This window comes from Ambystoma mexicanum, chromosome 9 (assembly GCF_040938575.1).
Source record: "Ambystoma mexicanum isolate Mex_15411 chromosome 9, UKY_AmexF1_1, whole genome shotgun sequence".
NCBI classification, from domain to species: domain Eukaryota; kingdom Metazoa; phylum Chordata; class Amphibia; order Caudata; family Ambystomatidae; genus Ambystoma; species Ambystoma mexicanum.
The window spans coordinates 1541683985-1541709688 of NC_090931.1; the positions used below are offsets into that span (position 1 = coordinate 1541683985).

The window sequence follows — 25704 nt, forward strand, 5'->3', positions numbered from 1 at the left end:
CCCACTCCTGTCTCCCTGCACCCCCACCCCCCAGCAGTGCAGTGCACCCTCCACCAGGCCCCCACTCCAGTCCCCCTGCACCCCCACCCCCCTGCATCCAGGGGCACCCTCCACCAGGCCCCCACTCCTGTCTCCCTGCACCCCCACCCCCCACCAGTCAGGGGCACCTGCCAGCAGGCCCCCACTCCTGTCTCCCTGCACCCCCACCCCCCAGCAGTGCAGGGCACCCTCCACCAGGCCCCCACTCCTGTCTCCCTGCACCCCCACCCCCAGCAGTGCAGGGCACCCTCCACCAGGCCCCCACTCCTGTCTCCCTGCACCCCCACCCCCCAGCAGTCAGGGGCACCTGCCAGCAGGCCCCCACTCAGGTCCAACTCATGTCCCCCTGCACCCCCATGCCCCAGCACTGTGGGGCACCCTCCACCAGGCCCCCACTCATGTCCAACTCATGTCCATCCCGCACCCCCACCCCCCAGCACTGTGGGGCACCCTCCACCAGGCCCCCACTCCTGTCCCCCTGCACCCTCACCCCCCAGCACTGTGGGGCACCCTCCACCAGGCCCCCACTCATGTCCAACTCATGTCCCCCTGCACCCCCACCCCCCAGCACTGTGGGCCACCCTCCACCAGGCCCCACTCAGGTCCAACTCATGTCCCCCTGCACCCCCACCCCCCAACACTGTGGGGCACCCTCCACCAGGCCCCCACTCCTGTCCCCCTGCACCCCCACCCCCCTCCATCCAGGGGCACCCTCCACCAGGCCCCGACTTCTGCCCCCCTGCACCCCCACCCCCCAGCTGTGCAGGGCACCCTCCACCAGGCCCCCACTTCTGTCCCCCTGCACCCCCACCCCCCTGCATCCAGGGGCACCCTCCACCAGGCCCCCACTCCTGTCTCCCTGCACCCCCACCCCCCACCAGTCAGGGGCACCTGCCAGCAGGCCCCCACTCCTGTCTCCCTGCACCCCCACCCTCCAGCAGTGCAGGGCACCCTCCACCAGGCCCCCACTCCTGTCTCCCTGCACCCCCCAGCACTGTAGGGCAGCCTCCACCAGGCCCCCACTCCTGTCTCCCTGCACCCCCACCCCCAGCACTGTAGGGCACCCTCCACCAGGCCCCCACTCCTGTCCCCCTGCACCCCCACCCCCCTGCATCCAGGGGCACCCTCCACCAGGCCCCCACTCATGTCCCCCTGCACCCCCACCCCCCTCCATCCAGGGGCACCCTCCACCAGGCCCCCACTCCTGTCTCCCAGCACCCCACCCCCCAGCATTGTAGGGCACCCTCCACCAGGCCCCCACTCCTGTCTCCCTGCACCCCCACCTCCCAGCACTGTAGAGCACCCTCCACCAGGCCCCCACTCCTGTCCCCCTGCACCCCCACCCCCCAGCACTGTGGGGCACCCTCCACCAGGACCCCAATCCTGTCCCCCTGCACCCCTACCCCCCAGCACTGTGGGGCACCCTCCACCAGGCCCCCACTCCTGTCCCCCTGCACCCCCCTGCATCCAGGGGCACCCTCCACCAGGCCCCCACTCCTGTCTCCCTGCACCCTCACCCCCCAGCAGTGCAGGGCACCCTCCACCAGGCCCCCACTCCTGTCCCCCTGCACCCCCACTCCCCTGCATCCAGGGGCACCCTCCACCAGGCCCCCACTCCTGTCCCCCTGCACCCCCACCCCCCTGCATCCAGGGGCACCCTCCACCAGGCCCCCACTCCTGTCCCCCTGCACCCCCACCCCCCACCAGTCAGGGGCACCTGCCAGCAGGCCCCACTTCTGTCTCCCTGCACCCCCACCCCCCAGCAGTGCAGGGCACCCTCCACCAGGCCCCCACTCCTGTCTCCCTGCACCCCCACCCCCCAGCAGTGCAGGGCACCCTCCACCAGGCCCCCACTCCTGTCTCCCTGCACCCCCACCCCCCTGCATCCAGGGGCACCCTCCACCAGGCCCCCATTCCTGTCTCCCTGCACCTCCACCCCCCAGCAGTGCTGGGCACCCTCCACCAGGCCCCCACTCCTGTCTCCCTGCACCCCCACCCCCCAACACTGTGGGGCACCCTCCACCAGGCCCCCACTCATGTCCAACTCATGTCCCCCTGCACCCCCACCCCCCAGCACTGTGGGGTACCCTCCACCAGGCCCCCACTGCTGTCCCCCTGCACCCCCCTGCATCCAGGGGCACCCTCCACTAGGCCCCCACTCCTGTCCCCCTGCACCCCCACCCTCAGCACTGTGGGGCACCCTCCACCAGGCCCCCACTCATGTCCAACTAATGTCCCCCTGCACCCCCACCCCCCAGCACTGTGGGGTACCCTCCACCAGGCCCCCACTCCTGTCCCCCTGCACCCCCCTGCATCCAGGGTCACCCTCCACCAGGCCCCCACTCCTGTCTCCCTGCACCCCCACCCCCCAGCAGTGCAGGGCACCCTCCACCAGGCCCCCACTCCTGTCCCCCTGCACCCCCACCCCCCTGCATCCAGGGGCACCCTCCACCAGGCCCCCACTCCTGTCTCCCTGCACCCCCACCCCCCACCAGTCAGGGGCACCTGCCAGCAGGCCCCCACTCCTGTCTCCCTGCACCCCCACCCCCCAGCAGTGCAGGGCACCCTCCACCAGGCCCCCACTCCTGTCTCCCTGCACCCCCACCCCCCAGCAGTCAGGGGCACCTGCCAGCAGGCCCCCACTCAGGTCCAACTCATGTCCCCCTGCACCCCCACCCCCCAGCACTGTGGGGCACCCTCCACCAGGCCCCCACTCATGTCCAACTTCTGTCCCCCTGCACCCCCACCCCCCAGCACTGTGGGGCACCCTCCACTAGGCCCCCACTCCTGTCCCCCTGCACCCCCACCCTCAGCACTGTGGGGCACCCTCCACCAGGCCCCCACTCATGTCCAACTAATGTCCCCCTGCACCCCCACCCCCCAGCACTGTGGGGTACCCTCCACCAGGCCCCCACTCCTGTCCCCCTGCACCCCCCTGCATCCAGGGGCACCCTCCACCAGGCCCCCACTCCTGTCTCCCTGCACCCCCACCCCCCAGCAGTGCAGGGCACCCTCCACCAGGCCCCCACTCCTGTCCCCCTGCACCCCCACCCCCCTGCATCCAGGGGCACCCTCCACCAGGCCCCCACTCCTGTCTCCCTGCACCCCCACCCCCCACCAGTCAGGGGCACCTGCCAGCAGGCCCCCACTCCTGTCTCCCTGCACCCCCACCCCCCAGCAGTGCAGGGCACCCTCCACCAGGCCCCCACTCCTGTCTCCCTGCACCCCCAACCCCCAGCAGTGCAGGGCACCCTCCACCAGGCCCCCACTCCTGTCTCCCTGCACCCCCACACCCCAGCAGTCAGGGGCACCTGCCACTAGGCCCCCACTCAGGTCCAACTCATGTCCCCCTGCACCCCCACCCCCCAGCACTGTGGGGCACCCTCCACCAGGCCCCCACTCATGTCCAACTCATGTCCCCCTGCACCCCCACCCCCCAGCACTGTGGGGTACCCTCCACCAGGCCCCCACTCCTGTCCCCCTGCACCCCCTGCATCCAGGGGCACCCTCCACTAGGCCCCCACTCCTGTCCCCCTGCACCCCCACCCTCAGCACTGTGGGGCACCCTCCACCAGGCCCCCACTCATGTCCAACTAATGTCCCCCTGCACCCCCACCCCCCAGCACTGTGGGGTACCCTCCACCAGGCCCCCACTCCTGTCCCCCTGCACCCCCCTGCATCCAGGGTCACCCTCCACCAGGCCCCCACTCCTGTCTCCCTGCACCCCCACCCCCAGCAGTGCAGGGCACCCTCCACCAGGCCCCCACTCCTGTCCCCCTGCACCCCCACCCCCCTGCATCCAGGGGCACCCTCCACCAGGCCCCCACTCCTGTCTCCCTGCACCCCCACCCCCCACCAGTCAGGGGCACCTGCCAGCAGGCCCCCACTCCTGTCTCCCTGCACCCCCACCCCCCAGCAGTGCAGGGCACCCTCCACCAGGCCCCCACTCCTGTCTCCCTGCACCCCCACACCCCAGCAGTCAGGGGCACCTGCCAGCACGCCCCCACTCAGGTCCAACTCATGTCCCCCTGCACCCCCACCCCCCAGCACTGTGGGGCACCCTCCACCAGGCTCCCACTCATGTCCAACTCATGCCCCCCTGCACCCCCACCCCCCAGCACTGTGGGCCACCCTCCACCAGGCCCCACTCAGGTCCAACTCATGTCCCCCTGCACCCCCACCCCCCAGCACTGTGGGGCACCCTCATCCAGGCCCCCACTCATGTCCAACTCATGTCCCCCTGCACCCCCACCCCCCAGCACTGTGGGGCACCCTCCACCAGGCCCCCACTCCTGTCCCCCTGCACCACCACCTCCCTGCATCCAGGGGCACCCTCCACCAGGCCCCCACTCCTGCCCCCCTGCACCCCCAGCAGTGCAGGGCACCCTCCACCAGGCCCCCACTCCTGTCTCCCTGCACCCCCACACCCCTGCATCCAGGGGCACCCTCCACCAGGCCCCCACTCTTGTCCCCCTGCACCTCCACCCCCTGCATCCAGGGGCACCCTCCACCAGGCCCCCACTCATGTCCCCCTGCACCCCCACCCCCCTGCATCCAGGGGCACCCTCCACCAGGCCCCCACTCATGTCCCCCTGCACCCCCACCCCCCAGCATTGTAGGGCACCCTCCACCAGGCCCCCACTCCTGTCTCCCTGCACCCCCACCCCCCAGCACTGTAGGGCACCCTCCACCAGGCCCCCACTCCTGTCTCCCTGCACCCCCACCCCCAGCACTGTAGGGCACCCTCCACCAGGCCCCCACTCCTGTCCCCCTGCACCCCCACCCCTCTGCATCCAGGGGCACCCTCCACCAGGTCCCCACTCATGTCCCCCTGAACCCCCACCCCCCCTGCATCCAAGGGCACCCTCCACCAGGCCCCCACTCCTGTCTCCCAGCACCCCACCCCCCAGCATTGTAGGGCACCCTCCACCAGGCCCCCACTCCTGTCTCCCTGCACCCCCACCCCCAACCCCCAGCACTGTAGGGCACCCTCCACCAGGCCCCCACTCCTGTCCCCCTGCACCCCCACCCCCCAGCACTGTGGGGCACCCTCCACCAGGACCCCACTCCTGTCCCCCTGCACCCCTACCCCCCAGCACTGTGGGGCACCCTCCACCAGGCCCCCACTCATTTTCAACTCATGTCCCCCTGCACCCCCACCCCCCAGCACTGTGGGGCACCCTCCACCAGGCCCCACTCCTGTCCCCCTGCAACCCCACCCCCCTGCATCCAGGGGCACCCTCCACCAGGCCCCCACTCCTGTCTCCCTGCACCCCCACCCCCCAGCAGTGCAGTGCACCCTCCACCAGGCCCCCACTCCAGTCCCCCTGCACCCCCACCCCCCTGCATCCAGGGGCACCCTCCACCAGGCCCCCACTCCTATCTCCCTGCACCCCCACCCCCCACCAGTCAGGGGCACCTGCCAGCAGGCCCCCACTCCTGTCTCCCTGCACCCCCACCCCCCAGTAGTGCAGGGCACCCTCCACCAGGCCCCCACTCCTGTCTCCCTGCACCCCCACCCCCCAGCAGTGCAGGGCACCCTCCACCAGGCCCCCACTCCTGTCTCCCTGCACCCCCACCCCCCAGCAGTCAGGGGCACCTGCCAGCAGGCCCCCACTCAGGTCCAACTCATGTCCCCCTGCACCCCCATGCCCCAGCACTGTGGGGCACCCTCCACCAGGCCCCCACTCCTGTCCCTTGCACCCTCACCCCTCAGCACTGTGGGGCACCCTCCACCAGGCCCCCACTCATGTCCAACTCATGTCCCCCTGCACCCCCACCCCCCAGCACTGTGGGCCACCCTCCACCAGGCCCCACTCAGGTCCAACTCATGTCCCCCTGCACCCCCACCCCCCAGCACTGTGGGGCACCCTCCACCAGGCCCCACCTCCTGTCCCCCTGCACCCCCACCCCCCTGCATCCAGGGGCACCCTCCACCAGGCCCCGACTTCTGCCCCCCTGCACCCCCACCCCCCAGCTGTGCAGGGCACCCTCCACCAGGCCCCCACTTCTGTCCCCCTGCACCCCCACCCCCCTGCATCCAGGGGCACCCTCCACCAGGCCCCCACTCCTGTCTCCCTGCACCCCCACCCCCCACCAGTCAGGGGCACCTGCCAGCAGGCCCCCACTCCTGTCTCCCTGCACCCCCACCCCCCAGCAGTGCAGGGCACCCTCCACCAGGCCCCCACTCCTGTCTCCCTGCACCCCCCAGCACTGTAGGGCAGCCTCCACCAGGCCCCCACTCCTGTCTCCCTGCACCCCCACCCCCAGCACTGTAGGGCACCCTCCACCAGGCCCCCACTCCTGTCCCCCTGCACCCCCACCCCCCTGCATCCAGGGGCACCCTCCACCAGGCCCCCACTCATGTCCCCCTGCACCCCCACCCCCCTGCATCCAGGGGCACCCTCCACCAGGCCCCCACTCCTGTCTCCCAGCACCCCACCCCCCAGCATTGTAGGGCACCCTCCACCAGGCCCCCACTCCTGTCTCCCTGCACCCCCACCTCCCAGCACTGTAGAGCACCCTCCACCAGGCCCCCACTCCTGTCCCCCTGCACCCCCACCCCCCAGCACTGTGGGGCACCCTCCACCAGGACCCCACTCCTGTCCCCCTGCACCCCTACCCCCCAGCACTGTGGGGCACCCTCCACCAGGCCCCCACTCCTGTCCCCCTGCACCCCCCTGCATCCAGGGGCACCCTCCACCAGGCCCCCACTCCTGTCTCCCTGCACCCTCACCCCCAGCAGTGCAGGGCACCCTCCACCAGGCCCCCACTCCTGTCCCCCTGCACCCCCACTCCCCTGCATCCAGGGGCACCCTCCACCAGGCCCCCACTCCTGTCTCCCTGCACCCCCACCCCCCACCAGTCAGCGGCACCTGCCAGCAGGCCCCCACTCCTGTCTCCCTGCACCCCCACCCCGCAGCAGTGCAGGGCACCCTCCACCAAGCCCCCACTCCTGTCTCCCTGCACCCCCAACCCCCAGCAGTGCAGGGCACCCTCCACCAGGCCCCCACTCCTGTCTCCCTGCACCCCCACCCCCCAGCAGTCAGGGGCACCTGCCAGCAGGCCCCCACTCAGGTCCAACTCATGTCCCCCTGCACCCCCACCCCCCAGCACTGTGGGGCACCCTCCACCTGGCCCCCACTCATGTCCAACTCATGTCCCCCTGCACCCCCACCCCCCAGCACTGTGGGCCACCCTCCACCAGGTCCCACTCAGGTCCAATTCATGTCCCCCTGCACCCCCACCCCCCAGCACTGTGGGGCACCCTCCACCAGGCCCCCACTCATGTCCAACTCATGTCCCCCTGCACCCCCACCCCCCAGCACTGTGGGGCACCCTCCACCAGGCCCCCACTCCTGTCCCCCTGCACCCCCACCTCCCTGCATCCAGGGGCACCCTCCACCAGGCCCCCTCTCCTGCCCCCCTGCACCCCCATCCCCCTGCATCCAGGGGCACCCTCCACCAGGCCCCAACTCCTGTCTCCCTGCACCCCCACCCCCCACCAGTCAGGGGCACCTGCCAGCAGGCCCCCACTCCTGTCTCCCTGCACCCCCACCCCCCAGCAGTGCAGGGCACCCTCCACCAGGCCCCCCCTCCTGTCTCCCTGCACCCCCACCCCCCTGCATCCAGGGGCACCCTCCACCAGGCCCCCACTCATGTCCCCCTGTACCCCCACCCCCCTGCAGCCAGGGGCACCCTCCACCAGCCCCCACTCATGTCCCCCTGCACCCCCACCCCCCTGCATCCAGGGGCACGCTCCACCAGGCCCCCACTCCTGTCTCCCAGCATCCCCACCCCCCAGCATTGTAGGGCACCCTCCACCAGGCCCCCACTCCTGTCTCCCAGCACCCCCACCCCCCAGCATTGTAGGGCACCCTCCACCAGGCCCCCACCCTGTCTCCCTGCACCCCCACCCCCCTGCATCCAGGGGCACCCTCCACCAGGCCCCCAATTCTGTCTCCCAGCACCCCCACCCCCCAGCCGTGCGATTTGCCTGGGTACGTGTATTCCAGGGGTGCGCGGGTAGTCTCACACGCGATTCCATCAGACTAGATGTATTATGGGTCTGCGTGAACTTCCACAGGCGATACCAGCAGGGTACGTGTATTACGGGGTTCACGGGAAGTTCCACACGCGATTGCCCTGCGTAAGTGTATTTCGGGGTGCGCGGGAAGTTTCACACGCAAATTTGCAGGGTACGTGTATTTCGGTGTGCGCGTGAAGTTCCACACGCGACTGGGCCTGTGAGAGTGGGGTACGTGTATTCCAGGGGTGGGCGGGAATATTTACTCGCGACTGGGCCTGGGAGAGCGTATTACGTGTATTCCTGTGGTGGGCGGGAAGATTTACACGGTCGCCTACAACGCGCCCAAAAATAAAAGGTCCAATCCTGAAACACGTACGCCAGCATGAAGCAGGCGCACGTCCCGCGCAGCATAAAAGAGTGCGCAAACAACAAACAAGCTCAGACGCCAGGATGAATATACCGTTCCTAGCAGCAGTGGCTGTGGGATACCGCAGGAGGAGGACAAGGATAGTCAGGGCCAGAATCTTCACACCCAGAACCAGCCTATTTGGTATGCCTGATGACCAGGTGTATGGGAGGTACAGGTTTCCACCACACATAATACTCGACCTGGTCAGTGAGTGGGAGGATGACCTCACATCACCCACCCTGTGCTCCCAAGCACTCAGCCCCCTGGAGAAGGTCCTCAATGTACTGCACTTCTTGTGCAGAAGCAGGATCCAAAGCCGGCACAAATGAGTGCGGAGGAAAAACAAACAAAGCGCCCAGATGCAGGCATCCGTGTCTATTTCAGCTTTGCAGACCTAAAAAGACATGGGTCCCAAGGGAAAATCACAGGAACCTCCAGCACCGTCCCAGAAACCGAAATCGGCCCACTTGCTAGCAGCCATGGAGGCAGCGGAACTCTACGGCTGGGCCTGGGTCAGAGAAAATATGTACGGCTTACCAAACGAAGGGGTCCCCCTATCAACCAGCCATGAGGACCAGACAACACCGGGAAAGAGAAGGAAGTCTGCAGAAGGCATGGAAAAAGGTAACAAAAAAACTGTCTACATTTTACGAGAACCTGAGTGAGATGCAACAGTTATTGCTAGAAATAAGGGGCAAACAAACACTTCCCACAGCCGAGTCCAGGCATGCAGACCCCACCACTAGTACCGGACATCACAGTTACCGCCTCCCAACACCAGCAGCTACAGCAGCACCAGTTCCAGCAACACCAATAACAGGTGCCAACAACACCAACTTCAGCCATCACAATGGTAACTACGCCAATAACGGCAGCTCCTGACACAACGGGTGCTTTAAAAGCATGGTTAGTCCCCAATACGAATACCCCTGGACAGTCAGGAGCGAGCAACAGTAATGATTAGTAGTTCCCAATTAGACCAAAAACTTAAATCTTTTCAAGCAGAAATATTGAACAGATACAAAAGGTGTTTAGCATGGAATATTGATGTAACAATCAAAGAAGCCATATGGGCAAAAGAGTTCATTGAAATCTTTTCACTGATAGAAGCCCAACGCAAAGGAAAGGATGCTTTTAGAGATCCAAAAAAGATAGAAGAGAAACCCATAGCCAGAAATGCCCAGGTAGAACAGAATTGGGACAACTGGCTACAGGCTTTCGCCATTTTGGCAACTATTTATGAAGAAAAATTCCGCCACGATGGCAGAAAATTATAGGCATACGTGAACAAAATCAGAGAAGTAAAAATTGCTCAGAAAGGAAAAACCTGGTTAGCATACGATATTAGATTCAGGAGAAGCATGTCAGAGAGGCCAGCCATAGAATGGGACGAGGTCCAGAACGACTTATACATGTTAAACGCAGAGCCTCCTTCAGAAGAAGAGACTGCGCAGATAACAACCAAAAATAACAAAAACTCACAGGGCCCCAGACCCTCCGACAATGAAAACCACCAAAAAGGGGAGCAGCCCTTTCGGAAGAACCAGCCTTGGGGGGCTAAATCTAATACCCACAGGCAGAACAAAAACCATTCTCAGAAAGCTAACACCCCTTGTAAAAACTTTGGGAAAAACCAATGCACATGGGGAAAAGAATGGTGTTACAAACACACGTGCACAAACTGCAACGGTGACCACGCAGAAAGTAACTGCACCAGACTACCACCCAAAAATACAAAAGAATAGCATCAGATGCATCCCGCCAACCCCATGTCTAATCCCGGGCTGCTCACCCATCAATCCAGACAATTTTAGAGAGGCTCTCATGAATTATCCAGACAGAGAAACCAGCGAAACAATCCGACAAGGTTTCACCCAGGGGTTTGTCATCCCGTTAAAGGGCATTGGGTCCCCGAATGTTCCAAACAACCTGAAGTCAGCCAGGGATAACCCACAAATGGTCGAAAGAAAAACTGAGAAGGAATTACTACTAGGCAGGATTGCAGGATCCTGGGACTGCATGCCTCTCAAAGAGTACATAATATCGCCTCTAGGTCTGGTCTCCAAAAAAGAACCTGGGAAAATGAGGCTAATTCATCACCTATCTTATCCCAAAGGCCAATCACTAAACAATGGCATTCCACACACGGAATCAGCGGTATCATACACACACTTTCAAGAAGAAGTAAGACTCATACAGGAATGCAGCACGAACGCCTGATGGCCAAACTGGACATTGAATCCGCTTTCAGATTACTGCCAGTTCACCCAGACTCACAGCAATGGCTAGGTTTCACTTTCAATAACAAATTCTATGTAGACAGGTGCCTCCCCATGGGATGCGCAGTATTTTGCGCCCTATTTGAACAATTCAGTTCCTTTTTTCAATGGGCCTTTCAAAGACAGAGACCAGGGTCCAGGATAGTACACTACCTTGATGATTTCATGTAATGGGGCCAGCAAACTCTGAAGAATGCAGCAGAGCCCTGGCGACGTTAGAAGAAATGGCCGCGCAATGGGGCATCCCCCTGGCAGCCGAAAAAACGACCAAACCAGCCACCAACATAATTTTTCTAGGCATTGAAATAGACTCCATAAAGGGCCTATGCAAAATTCCAGAAACAAAAATAGCAGAACTCCTGGAAAAAATACAAAGCTTGACAACAAAAGACAAAGGCACAGTGAAAGAAATCCAGTCACTAGCCGGAAGCCTCAACTTCGCAGCCCGAATTATCCCTCAAGGGAGGGTATTCTCCAGAAGTCTGGAACTAAAAATCAAATCTTACACCAAACCCCACCTACACATCCGACTAGGCGCAGAGGTGAAACAACATCTGGAAATTTGGGGAAATTTCCTTAAAGATTTTAACAGGACAACACTTTGGCCTACGCCATTGAACACTTCGACAAAAAGGGTCCTTTTCACCGATGCAGCCGGGAGCATGGGGTTTGGAGCCATACTAGACGCAGAATGGGTGGCAGGACACTGGCCCATAACATGGCAAGCTGCTGGGTGGACAAGAAACATCACCCTCCTAGAAATATTTCCCATCTGGCTTACTTTACACATCTGGGGCAGGCAGCTAGCGGACACGGAACCCTTGGTCTGATGCGACAACATGGCCGGGGTAGGCTCCATAAACAGAAAATCCACTAAATCCCCTTTAGTGCTGAAAGTCCTACGAGCCATTACAGCGGTCACACTACAAGAAAACATTGTGGTCAAAGCAAAGCACATTTCAGGAGCAGACAATAATATTGCTGATGATTTATCTCGCTTTCAGTGGCCAAGATTCCGGGAGCTAGCGCTGCACGCCCAGGAACAGGTGACGCCAATATCAGCGGAATGCTGGGCAATAATGGGAACTCAAAAATAACGGCATCAACGCCAGCGCCAAAGAGCAATGGCCGGGGTGCTCAAAAAGAACCAGGCACCTCAAAAACGGGTGCCAACAAAATAGCGGCATCAACGCCGGCACCAAAGAGCAATGGCCGGGTTGCCCATCTAGAATCAGGCACCTCAAAAACTGGTGCCAACAAAATAAGGGCATCAACACCGGTGCCAAAGAGCAATGGCTGGGGTGCTCAACAAAAAGCAAGTACCTCAAAAATGGGGGCCTCAAAAATTATGGCATCAACGCCAGCGCCAAAGAGCAATGGCCAGGATGCTCAAATAGAAATAGGCACCTCAAAAACAGGTGCCAACAAAATACCGACATCAGCGCCAGCGAGCCCAGGCCGGGATGTTCAAAATGATACATGCACCTTTAAAACGGGTGCCAACATCTCGCTGCCCATAGAAAATAAGAATACTGGCACAGGGTTCTTAATAGAGATGGCAGAGAGAGCACTGGCAAGCGCTACTGCAACCCAGTACAGTAAGTGCTTACAAACGGTATTTAGAGCCACAGGTTTAAACCATGTTGAGTTAATAACGATTAAAGACATATAAATATTCCTAAAATGGGTGCATGAGCGGAGCTTTAAGAGGGAAAAGACACCTAGTAGCAATCTCATATTTCTCAAAATTACGGGGTGACTCAGATCCCACCCAGAACGCCCTCATTTCCTACGCTATGAAGGGATGGGTCAGAGTGGAAGGGCCCCAGGTAGACACCCGCCGCCCCCTCGATTTCCACAAACTGGTACAAATAGCAGATCAGTTGGAAGCCATATGCTGGCACTCATATGAGATCGTACTATTCAAAACAGCATTTTTTCTGGCCTACTTCGTGGCCTTCCGGGTGGGAGAGCTCATCGCCTCCAGCACCAAGGCTGCAAACGGTTTAGGCGTCATGGAAGTCAGGGTCAGACAAGACAGCGTCAACATAGAAATCCAACAGACTAAAACTGGGGCCAAAAGAACCATTGACATTTGTTGCATCATCGCATCGATGATGCAACAAACTGCCCAGTATGTATCACCAACCTATACTACGCACAAAGGCCCAAGGTTGGGGGGAGGTTTTTAATGCATCGAGATGCCTCGGCACTAAGCCGCTACCAGTTCAAAGGGGTGCTGATGAAAGTGATCAGCAACGCAGGGTGGGACCCAAAGGACTTTGGTACCCACTCATTCAGAATAGGTGCCGCCACCTCGGCGTAGCAGGGAGGCCTGGCACCACAACAGCTAAAAAGCATAGGGGGATGGAAGTCAGATTGCTACAAAAGATACATCAGACCACAGCTAATATAGCCATCTCTGTTTTTTCTCCTCCTCTTCCCTCCCCCCCGCAGAACCTACAGGCGACAGGAAGACCTTGCTCAACTCAGCATGGATTGTTAGCCACTCATTCGTCTTCAGGACAGGCCGATGGGCAGAAGAAACCAAAGAAGGTCCGCCTTTTAGAAATACCATTGCCTCATGGTGGGTTTACAGGGGCCTACGGTGGACCTACATCCATGAAACATTAGCAGAGCTGGTCGCATACAGAGACCTGCCTGAATTTCTCATAATACACTTAGGGGGCAATGACCTGGTGAACTCAGGAAGGAGAAATATTTTTGAGGAAATCTGCTCCTCCTTGGCGGGCATTTCCCTCAACTGGAGGGAAACGGAAATATATTTTTCGGCCATCCTTCCCAGAAAGAAATGGCTGGGGGCCCACTGTTACAAATCCATAGACATTGCTAGAAGAAAACTCAACAGGGGATTAAAGAAATTCTGTACAGCAAGACGGCTGGGTTTCATAAAACACCCGGCCATTACCCTGGGTGACCTGGATCTTTTTCACAAAGACGGCATCCACCTATCAATCCAAGGCATGGAACATTTCTTTCGGGAAATCTCAGCAACTCTCGCGTCTAGAGGCTGTTATTAGGAGATACTTTCGGGGGAACACAGCAAGCCGGTAACCTGCCCGTGTGTGGCAGCACGGGCCAGAGGGGGTAACCTCAGGCCCCGGGGCCCAAAAGTATGATATTATTATGATATGTGATTATTTGTTTATCTGCATAACCATATCTGTACAATAAAATACTACAGCCTTTTATTGCCAACACTTGACAAAATGTTGTGAGACAAATAATTTCGGGTGAGGGTCGGGGTTCGGCCTACAATGATGCATACATATGGGTTCATCAGTTATGTGCAATGATGCAGGGCCGCCCAAGTCGAGGAAGAGTAAATGATGTTACCATTCGGCAGGCTTGGAGAGGGGCAGCCCCCGCCCCCACGCCTGCTCCTCTCCCCCACAAGCGCAGAGACACGCAGTCTCTGTCACACAATGCCGAGGAAGGGTGTGGTGTGAACAAGCGCCTCGCCCTTCCTCCAAACAACAAGGTGCTAAGCACCTACGGAAAACCAACAGGCACGCTGGGCCAAGGTTCAAAGACCTGCCCCCTCCTCAGGGGGCCAGACATGTCGGCTATCCGGCCAGGGGCTGGCGCACAGCCCCCACTACTATACACATCAAAGACCCAGGGCTTCCCTTGGTCTTAAAAATAAGGGCAGAATGCTCTAAGACAACACAATCTGTTTGTGGTTCCTGAACGGGGACCCAAACGGACAGGAGGTTCGCTGTTTACTCAGCGTCTTCCACACTTTGCTTTTTACCACAAAATCCTCCCACCCTACAAATAAGGGAGAAGAACAAAGGGAAGTACAGGGCACTGTACGGTGTCCACAACAAGTCGTGGGACATGAGAAGGCGGCACGGGCCAGAGGGGGTAACCTCAGGACCCGGTGCCCAAAAGTATAATATTATTATGATATGTGATTATTTGTTTATCTGCATAACTATATCTGTACAATAAAATACTACAGCCTTTTATTGCCAACACTTGACAAAATGTTGTGAGACAAATCATTTTGGGTGAGGGTTGGGGTTCATGCATATGGGTTCATCAGTTAAACACTAGCATTATGACAACATGTATTGAAAAATTAGTTATATTGGCACCCAGGGTGGCGCAGCCAGTCAATCAGGGTGCTCGGTTAGCGAGCTGAATCCCACAATCCTAGATAACCTAAAGGCTGCTCTCACCCACCCGAGCATCTTCCCCCCACCCTCCCCTTCCTTCATCCCAACTCTTCCTTCCCTTCACACTGCCCTACTCCACTTACCTTCATCCTTGGTTGGCAGCGGCCACTGCCTGCACCGCTCTGCATCCGGTGCCACCATGGAAATGGAAGAGAAGCCCTGACTTTTTATTTCCAGGGCGCCCATTTTAGGTAAATTTGTGTTTGAATTAACGGGATGCAGAGAGAGTGGGTTTGGTTCATTCAAACAAAATAATTGCTATCCGCGCTTTGAATTAAAAGCCTGTGGTGCTAATAGCAATGAAGCCCAATGCGCAGGTCGGGCCGGGTGGTAACGGAGCTAGGGCCACTTGTAACTTATATAGAACTGCAAATTCAAGACACACCCACTTCTAGGCAACAGAACATCAACATTCTAAGCAATGAAAACATGTACGCAGGTACGCATTTATATATGCACTGACAAGCAAAAAACAGTACTCATTCATAACACGTGTCACTCAAATTGAGACAAACACCATCTTGGACGCACGTGTTTACAAATTATATGTACATGTAACATACACATACAAATACATTCATATATCAGTAATTTATATTCTGAAATTAGCACAATGGCAATATGTACAGATTAACACCTGTACGTACAAATCAAACAAAAACAGCATCATCGAAACAAACTACACACCAATGTTGCTAACTTCAATGTTTAAAAAAGGCACACATGTACGCTCTGACACATTCACGTACAACCACCAAAAGCACAGTGACGTATCTATGTTCAAGCTATATGTTCAGGCGACATTTTTGCTGCGATTTTATCACTGCACACCCATAAAGATATACATAATTTCAAAAAGAGTTGTCTGTCCAAATGACACATATGTACACATTTGTTTCCAAACATGCACGTTATAATAACTTAATTAAATATTATTCATATGATCAGATACAGAATAGATAATGCTAAAAAAAAATGTAATTGCAACTAAATGTGAAACTACACACATGTTTGCGTTCAAATTACATACATGTGCATTTTAATGTTTAGTTATAAAACAAAGGCACAAATACTGGCATGCTAACCCATACACATCCCTTTTAAAAATTAAAATATGAACACAATCCCCCCCTTTCAATTCCATCAGAGTTGGAGGATCATTGTTCTCAGTCCAAGCTCCCATCCTCTGGAACTTCCATCCACTCAGCGTCCATCGTGAAGGCCCTCAAAACCTGGCTCTTCCCTCCAGCAACCTGACAAACCTTCCCCACTTCATGTTTATCTTCATGACACCTAGACCATGAAACTGTTTCTGCCTGCCAAGTATATCCTCAAACACAAGGTAAAGTATAATCTCGGAGCAGACCAGACAAACCGATTCCACAGGCATTTCTAAGCAAAATGCCAACTGATGCTCAAGGTATGTAGTCACGTACCACTTCTGTGGAAACTAGCTGCAGGCACGGTCGCACACCCGCCCACATTTTCTTCCATACACCAGACTAAAACACAACATCTCTGCCATCAGAATGCAGCGAAGTCCCATGACAGAAATGTGGACTAGTTGGACACATAACGAGTCTCTTGCACTCGGGCACTCTCATGACCACCTCTCAGCACCCGTACACATGCTTGACCATCACGGGTAGCTTACTGGGGCTTGGCCACCGTCCTTTTTTCTATTTGGCCAAATTTACTCACGCATTCCATCCTTCTGAAAATGTTCCCATACCTTGGACTTCGGTCCCCCGACGCTGATCCCCCACAAGCGCATTGAGGCCTTACTAATGGGATAAAGGCAGTTTATAAATGACAAACTACTACTACTACTAGTCAATTTAAAGCCTGTATTCGACACCGCGCCTAGGCCGCAGTTCTAGAAGACACTGATCGCTCTTTCTATAAATACAGAGCTGGCCATTGCCATCAAGAATATTTATCCCAATAATTCTGCAGTAGTTCATTGGGGTGCAGTGGGGAGATCAATCAACCATTTGCTGTTAACAATGGGGCCAGGCAAGGGTGTGCTTTAACCCCCTATTTCTTTCTCTTCATGTCAACGATATTGCTATCAAGATTAACAATGTATTTATTGATGCACTGAACTTACGCAGGGAAAGATCGGCATAATATTGTTTGCTGATGATACTATTTTAAGACCCCAATATTATTAGCTCAAAGAATTCCATTGTCTGTGTGCTCCAAAGGGCTTGTCTATTTGCAGAAAAATAAATGCATAGTATATAGTGCGAATCAGCCACTTTTCTTTGCAGGGAAAAGGATTGAGTGTGTCATAAACTATCTGGCAGTTCGTATTAACAGTAACCTAACGTGGGATGTTCAGTTGCCAAAAGCTCACTGGCTATGGCCAGAAGGGGAGGGTCCATTGTCTTTCTTTAAGCAGTATGGTGGCAATGCAATAGGACCAGCCCAGCAAAATAAATATACAGGGCCCAAGCCCTGTTGTTAGGCTTTTATTGGTCCAAGATCTGTGGTGCATGTCATTTTAGCAGACTAAATCAAGAAGAAAATACATTTTGTAAGCATTTGTTAAGTTTGCCAAATAGCAGCCTGAGCAATTCCTTGTTCTTGGAACGTTGCTTTCTGGGAGTGGTCTTTTATGTTAATTTCAAGATCTTTTTGTACTGGATAAAGGTGTGGAGTTCCCCATGTTTGCTCGCCTATAGGCAGTCTTTGTAGGACAGAAATCTGCAACCCTTTGCTTCCCAGATGCAATGGTCTACAACTCCCATCAGCCCAAACCAGCACAGGCAATGGTGAGGGATCATGGGAGTTGCAGTCCAAAACATCTGAAAAGCCAAAGGTTGCAGACCCCTCCTGTAGCATTTGCTATCAATTGGAGGTACCTGATCCACCCTTGGTCAAGTTTTGTCGAGCATTATTCTAAGGTTTTGAACCTTGAACATTTTCTGCAATCCCCTTTGCAAATGATGGCTGGTGATAGCGGTTTACCATGATTTGTTTTTGGGTGCTTTTGTGATTAGCTGTAGACCTGAATGTTGTCTTTCAAAATATTTTGTTTTAATAATACCCCCATCCTGAACCATACACGGACCTTAACGAGATTTTGCACAGTAGGGCATTGTATATTAAGATTAGATTGGGTATTTTACATTTGGTAACATTTACTGCATTATGAAATAAGTCAACTCAAACTATATTCCAATTTTGTTTGGTGAGTACAGAAGACATGGCACATTTCCTTCTGAGTTGAACGCTATAACAAAGCCACAGGAGTACTTGGCTAAGAGCACTCTTTAAGACAGCAAATGCAGCTACAGTTATTAGTGCCTTGATTTTATGTATATCAACAACCTTATGTAACATAATTCTTGGAGTATATGGTGTAAGGTTATGAAAGAGTAAATTAATTAAGCAATGTGTTTTTAATTATTTGTATGTATATTAATAGTAACATTCTATAATGTTCAAGAATGAATGTTTCTGTATTGGGTAGTTTATATTATATATGTTTCTTAATTTTGTATTTTATATTGTACTTTTATATTTTTTGATGGACAAAAAAACAAAATTGAGTGAGTATATTAATGCATTTTCTATAAATAATGTTTCATTACTTTAATAGAGGAAACAACGTATAATGGAGGGAAAGTACAAGACATTGATTCTTCACTTACTGAAGAGGTGTCCCCGCAGAAGAAACATCACCATTACACTCGTACGTAATAGTGTGTAATTATAGAAATAAAGTAGTTTAGAATATTTTTATAACATTAACATCTTACACCTGCGTTTTTGTTTCACACTTTCAGCTTTAAAACATAAATATCATCCAAAACAGAAGAAACACCACGAACAACATCATTCCCAGCAGAAACATGAATATCAAAAAAGGGATAAAGGAGAGAAGGAAATAATAAGCTCTCCTACACTGGAGACCCAAACTACTCATACATATTTACCAGTCCAAGAGGAACCATCAGTTCAACTTAAATATCCACAACAGCGAGAAGAATCTGCCCATAAGAAGCTATCTGAATTTGAAATTCCAACACACCAAGAAAAAATTGTGACAGAATTGGAAATATTTAACCTAAGTCAAGAAAAAGATGAAGTTGATGGTAAGTACTTTATGTATTAATTAATACAAACAAACATAGGCAAACATATGTATTACAATTGACAAATATACTTGTTTTTACTGTATTAATTTTACAGTTGGTACAATAAAAAAGGACATGTTAGTTACTGTTAGTACTATGCAAAATTAATTAACATACTATTGTATAACTTCATTATTAGAAACAAATGGATATCACATGAATGCATATGTAAAAAAATATTTTCTTTGTATACAATATTTACATATCTTTTGTAGAGTCAGCTGTTGATGTGCCTGAAAAAAGTACCACAAGTACCTCAACAATCACAGGACAAGAAAGAAAGACATCAGTGCAACTTAAAAAAAGAAATACAACATTAAGAACAATGCAGAGTCACATACAATGTTCCTCATTTTACAACGAAAAAGAGATACATTTCCCTACCTGTACACTACCTATTATTTCCACCAGTGCAATAGGTAGTGTTCAGCAAAACGCCGCCACCCTGGTACCTAGTTCTGGTATAGTACCATTTGGCAAATTACGGTCATGGTTGTGGAAATTCTTTGAGAGCCCTGAACCAAATGATGTGAAAAATGTGTCCCAGGTAATTTGCACGATTTGTAAAGTATATCTAAAAAGAGGGAATCCCCAAAAATATAACCTGGGAAATTCAGCTATGTTGTCACACATGAAAAACAAGCACAAACGTATATTTTTAGAAAATGTCCAAAGATATAAAACCTCCAGAAGTACAAGAAACACACCTGTAACTACCACTGCAGGAGGAAAACATACACATAAAACAAAACACACAGAAGGAAGTTGAAATGATCCCACTGGAGAAATTACGCTGGAAAAAAGGGCAGAATACTTCTCAGGTTGGTGACTATTACACTTTGGCAACAACACTACCAGTACTAAATATGGACTATGCCAACAGTATTATAGGATGTTTCAAATGTGGAGCAATTGCTGTTGGTGAAATACATTCTGCAACTAGAGTACTACTTTGTCACAAACTAAATCATGCTGGGTAAAAGTAAAGTATTTTTTATATGTGTACATTATTTATTTTGGATATTTGTATTTCAAAGGAATGTGCAAAACAATGGACACGTACATAATCCTGTACAATATGGTATCACATTTTCATTTGTTAAAACACTTTGTTAATAAATATTGCAAATCAAATGTAAACAGAGGCAAAATTGAAATTTTGCAACAACTTGATCATGTTAGTGGCGGCATACGGCTTATGAAGACATTATATTTCTTGTTCTTCTGGAAAACATTGTAATACTTCATTTAATATAATTCACAGGTCAGTGGTACATAATATGTATATTAGACATTTAGTATGAAAAATATATAAACAAATATTTTTACAGTTGAAACCAGCAATGGAAAGTGAAACTTTAGAAAAATAAATGAAAGAGGTGTGATGATATGCAGGGCCAATATCATGGAGTTGAACATTTGTAAAACACAAATGAAGATGAACCTTTACAAAATACACAAGAAGAAACATCTATTATCCAAGTATTTTCTAAATATGGCAAATAGAAACGTATACAGTAGAAATGAATAAATATCCCCTACATGTATGTGCGTGCTGCAGACGCTCTTACTATAAAATGTTTTTTACATTTATTAATGTAGATGAAAAGAACAGTTATATAAACAACAAAATGTGGCATGGACCTATTATATATTTATTTATTGAACAACAAATCCCATAAAATGAAAACCTAAAATGGTATTTGTATTGTTGTTAACATTTAGAACTTAACTAAACTAGTGATGCATTCAATTGCAAATAATATGAAACCACAACCCATTTCCAAAATATTACAACATTTAAACTTGTATGAAATTATTATCACATAACTTATACGTCCTTTCCAAACCATTGTGAGGTTACAAACTAAATCTGGTGAAAGACCACTTAGTGAATTAGCAAAAGCTTTAGGAGGTGAAGTTGTATAAGTCGTTTTTCAAAGAAACGAGCTGGAGGTAGATCTCTGACTTCGGCTGGGGCCTCCCTTTGGAACTGCCTCCCTGCCACCTTGAAACTTGAGGAGAACCATCTATGGTTCCGGAAGCTCCTCAAGACCTTCCTCTTCGCTTCTGCCTTCACCCCGCTTCTCCCCTGCTGATCTGCCTTTTTCCCTCTGCACTCTGCACCTGGCCACCTTCTGCCCTTCGAACCCAGGGACCTGCTCACCCTGCCATCCTCCTGCACTGCCTCCAGGCCACCCCTTGCACTGGGGCCTGTGTCTGTACCCATATAGTTCCCCACCCACTCTTCTTCTGCACTTATCAGATACTCCCTATCTGACTAACCTAGCACCTTTGCCTCTTATAGGCTGCACTACCACTGTTAACACTCTATTTAATTATTTATGTACTTACTATTTATTTTGTTTCTCTCCTATGCTCTGCACTTTCCCCCTTTTTCCGTTCCCCATGCACTTTCCCCCTTTTTCCCTTCCCCATGCACTTGCGCGTTCTGAATGTCACTGGGCCTAGTAAGATCGTTGTTTTTGTTTCTCCCCTGTTCCCCTCCCTTTGCCTGGTCGCGCTCAGAAACACCTGTGTAAGAGCGCGATATAAATAAAATATCATATCATATCATACTTAACTTTAGATATACATTTTCTTTTATTAGTTAAAGCACAAGCCTAAGTCAAGAGCAGCCGAGCACTGTTCAGAGTGTGGGTAGCCAGTGTTAAGGCTGATATGTTAACAGTAGCGCAGTACTGTGACTTGCAGTCTGTGCGTCCATCAGGAATTGTTCTTGCTCATGTATTGTTGAAAACGACCCATTTTCTAGAGCTTTGTGGAATTGGAGAATTTTGAGGGCATTTTGAGCCGATAAAGGGATCGAGTTCCAGCGTGTGGATGCGCAACAAGCGTAGGATTGAATCCTGTCATTTCTTTGTGAGCAACCTACAAGCTGGAGGAGTTAATCATGCAATGGAAAACACGCTATGAATTTTAATAAATAGCCAACAAAAAGTAAACCAATCTGTCAACAATTTGCATTTTTGCATAGTGTCCACCAATGTTGGACTTGGTTGAAAACACAATAAGAATTACCAAGATGAAGAACATGAATTTAAACCTTGAACATGTTCATGAAACAAAAGGTCGGTTTCAAACTATTGAACTAGAAAGTAGAGAACATATATGAACAATACACAATCCACCCTTTACATTCCAGAGAGATTATTTTTTCTGTGGAATTAATTTAAATGAAACAAGCAAATGTGCATGGAAAAAACACTTATAAGAAGCATGTTTTACCAAATTGTTCCATTTTCTCTATGAAAGTGAGTTATCCACATTATGTTATGGAGTTTCTCATACACCTAATACAGGAAGATTTTAAGTTTTAGAAAGCACCATGACAAATATGTTAGTAAATATGTGAGGAACAAAAGAATACTGCTTAAGGAATCTATCATAATTAAACTGTATATTGGTTAACCGTGGACCACCAATGTGGTGTTTAGCTTTAACAGGTGCTGAATATGCACGGGAAGAACAAAATTGACTTTTTAAAAGAAGCAAATGCACAACTTGATAACATTAACAGCCTAAGCCCAAATGAACTGTGTGCTCTTGATACAGTTAATTTGCTAAAACATTTTCATCATCATTGCTTTGCAATGTTAAACTTAATTGTAACTCAGAATGTCCACCGTTAGGCAAAGTAACACATTAAATTTGGAGAAACGAATACCACGCTCGGGAAGCTATACATATCCATATGGGTTTATGGTTTGAAGCAGCTCCATGATATGGAGAAGCTACCTGTAAATATTCCACAACAAAGTAATATATTTTCCAACACACAAATACACATTTTACGGTAAACAACCATACAAAAAACAGATTGGTTTTACAAACGAGTTTGAGTTGGCTGCTCTAGAAACAACACGTAGAAATGATTATTGACCAACTTTCAGCCCCTAGAGACAATGTAGCATGAAAAACAAAAGATATTATGAATTAAATTGAGATTCGAAAAGTGCTAACATGAATGAATATTCAATTCTTTTAAGCATGTGGAATACAAATATCAATATGGAATTTGCAGTGGATAATTCAATGACCTCCTACATTTCTAAACCTGAAAAATGTCAGTTAGATCTTTTGGAAGAAATGACAAATGAGAAGTCACCATCTGGTCATTTAATTTGTTTGGGAGTTAAAACCCTTTCTCATTGTGGCACATACAGATGCAGCTTATAGGTTAGCCAGAACACACCTTTATGGTAAAAGTGTAAACATCAGGTTTATTACTTTAGAATACCCTCTAAATAGACATAAAGTCATAAACCCTTATCAGCAACTAGAAATGTGTGTGCTAATAATTGTGAGGTCCCAGCTCATCTTTCCTGCAGGAGTAGACGATGAATACTCCAGACATGTTGCACGCGCCCTCTCTACAATCTTTGATTTACTAATTGCAGAGTTGGCAACCCCGAGGGGATGACTCTGGTGACCTGGAAGTGAAAAACAAAAATTAATACTGCGTTATTCCTAACTCTGACCTCTCTGGATGCCTTTAAATATATATGTATATTCTCCAGTTACCTGACTGACTTTGCTAAGAGGTGAAAGCCTCCTTTGAGAAATATTCTGCTCCTACAACTCTGTATTTTGCTTTCCAAAATAAAATGATTGTGTTTATTTTTCATTTAGTAATTCTTTCTCTCAGGCTTGCTTGGTTAGTTCAAAGCTTCCTGTCAAAACAAACTATTTACAACTGTGGACTGCTGTACACTGTTGCTGCTATCTGCACGGCGTGCTCTCCCAAAGATCATTTGAAAATTGCCTGACGCGTGACTCACAGTCCACTGCCTTCCATGCAGCTTGTAAACACCTGCCTCTGAAGTTTCTGACAGGGCCTTGAGGACTACGCGAGACCTGCACACACGTCTGCTGGTCCTTTCCTTTAAGGATTGCAAGACTTAGGGAGAATTGCGCGATGAACGGCTTTCAGAGTTAACTCTTCCAGCCTAAGCCCTGCGCCATTATTATTATATTTATATATATATATATATATATATATATATATATATATATATATATATATATATATATATATATATATATATATATATATACACATACACACAAACCACTTGACTCCAAAGAAAGCTGCTCTGCCTTCATTCAAGCCGGTGCCGTATGAAAAGTAGGAGAGCCACTCCAGCTGCTATGAAAACCACTTACTTCCGGATCTAACAGGACATACTTGCAAGTCCGTTCGGAAAAATGAATCCCAGCACTCCACGGATCTTGGAAAAAGTTTAGGTTTAATCGATTCTTGACATAGTGAATCACAAAACCATGACAGAGTTACATGAGAACTCCTAAAACAAAACCGCCATGCTTTCCACCCAAACGGGGCTTCGTCAGGCTGCTATCAAATGTAAATTAGCAAGCTTTTATTTTTAAACATCGTGATGTCTAGGTGCAAGTTCACAGGTTATCAAACATAGAAAGAGGACTGTTACTCCAAACTGGTTCTAACAGCAAACATAAGTGCAAAATATGAGTGCCATTTTAGACTAGTGTTTATATCACATAGATTGTTCAGATTAAATATAAACCAGGAATACATAACACAAGATATCCAGTCCATTGCAAGGCACCTAGAAGATCAATTACCATAATTATCATATTACGCTTTAATGTGCACCTTATTGCAAAAAATAAAAGTCAAAGTTGAGTAAAATATGGGACAAATCCACTTATATATTCAAGGTAGTTCTTAAAAGAAGAAAACAGGCAACTAAGCAGCAACAAATTAAATTGGCATCTGGTTATGTCAATCCTGATGGGCAATTGTAATCAATCTCACAATCAACCCTATGAGCAGATGCACAGCCCACAATGACAATTCAATGCTGTGTTATCATGGTGTAATTTTACAGTTCAGTTCAGAGAGTAATATTAGCACCAGGTTTCTATCAGAAATAGTATATGTATGTAGCTGTCATTAAAACATCCAAATGTGCAAAATAGCAATCTTAGCAGCTCATTTTTCAGATCATTCAATGTCTAAACACACAAGTGTGCAAATAGCAATAGTTGCAGCTGTTTTCTAGGTGAGAAGTATATATGTCAATGTGCCAAATATGCAAAAATGTGCAAACTAGCAATAATAACAGCACACCTTATTTATCGATGTTAAATAACATAGATGTTCAAAATAAGCAATTTAGAAGCTTTTTCTTAAAACAAAATTGAAAATATATGTAAACAAATATAGTCCTCAATATAAAGTGCAGATTGCATAGTTAAAAGCTCATATTCCAAACAGCATAAAATGCAACGAATGTGACTTTGCCGTACATATAGAACTAGACAAACCAAACATTCTTAAAGTGCCAGTGCTCTTGAATCATAAAGCGACTGTCCTAATATGCACAAATATACAATGGAAGATTATGACGGTCTAACAAAGAAAAGAATAAGATGCATAAATACAGTGGCAGGCATAATCATTTCATAATAAAACTGGTGGATCCATGAAAGTGTCATTCCACTGTAAACCACCTGTCAGGAACTAAAAGTATTTGTTCAAAATCCCAATTTCAATGGTAAAAGTGAAAAAATCAAAACATTGGAAGACATAATTCAT

At 51.0% G+C, this 25704-nt stretch overlaps 1 protein-coding gene across 1 annotated transcript in view; it reads left to right on the top strand.

Moving 5' to 3' along the window:
• Nucleotides 1-23749, top strand: part of LOC138489480 (uncharacterized) — a 446304-nt gene extending 422555 nt beyond the window's left edge. The window contains exons 8-10 of the mRNA XM_069617218.1: nt 18566-18658; nt 18753-19061; nt 19319-23749. Coding sequence (XP_069473319.1) covers nt 18566-18658; nt 18753-19061; nt 19319-19872 — 956 coding nt within the window. The 3' untranslated portion in view covers nt 19873-23749. The remainder of the gene's footprint in view (nt 1-18565; nt 18659-18752; nt 19062-19318) is intronic.
• The last annotated feature ends 1955 nt before the right edge of the window (nt 23750-25704 follow it).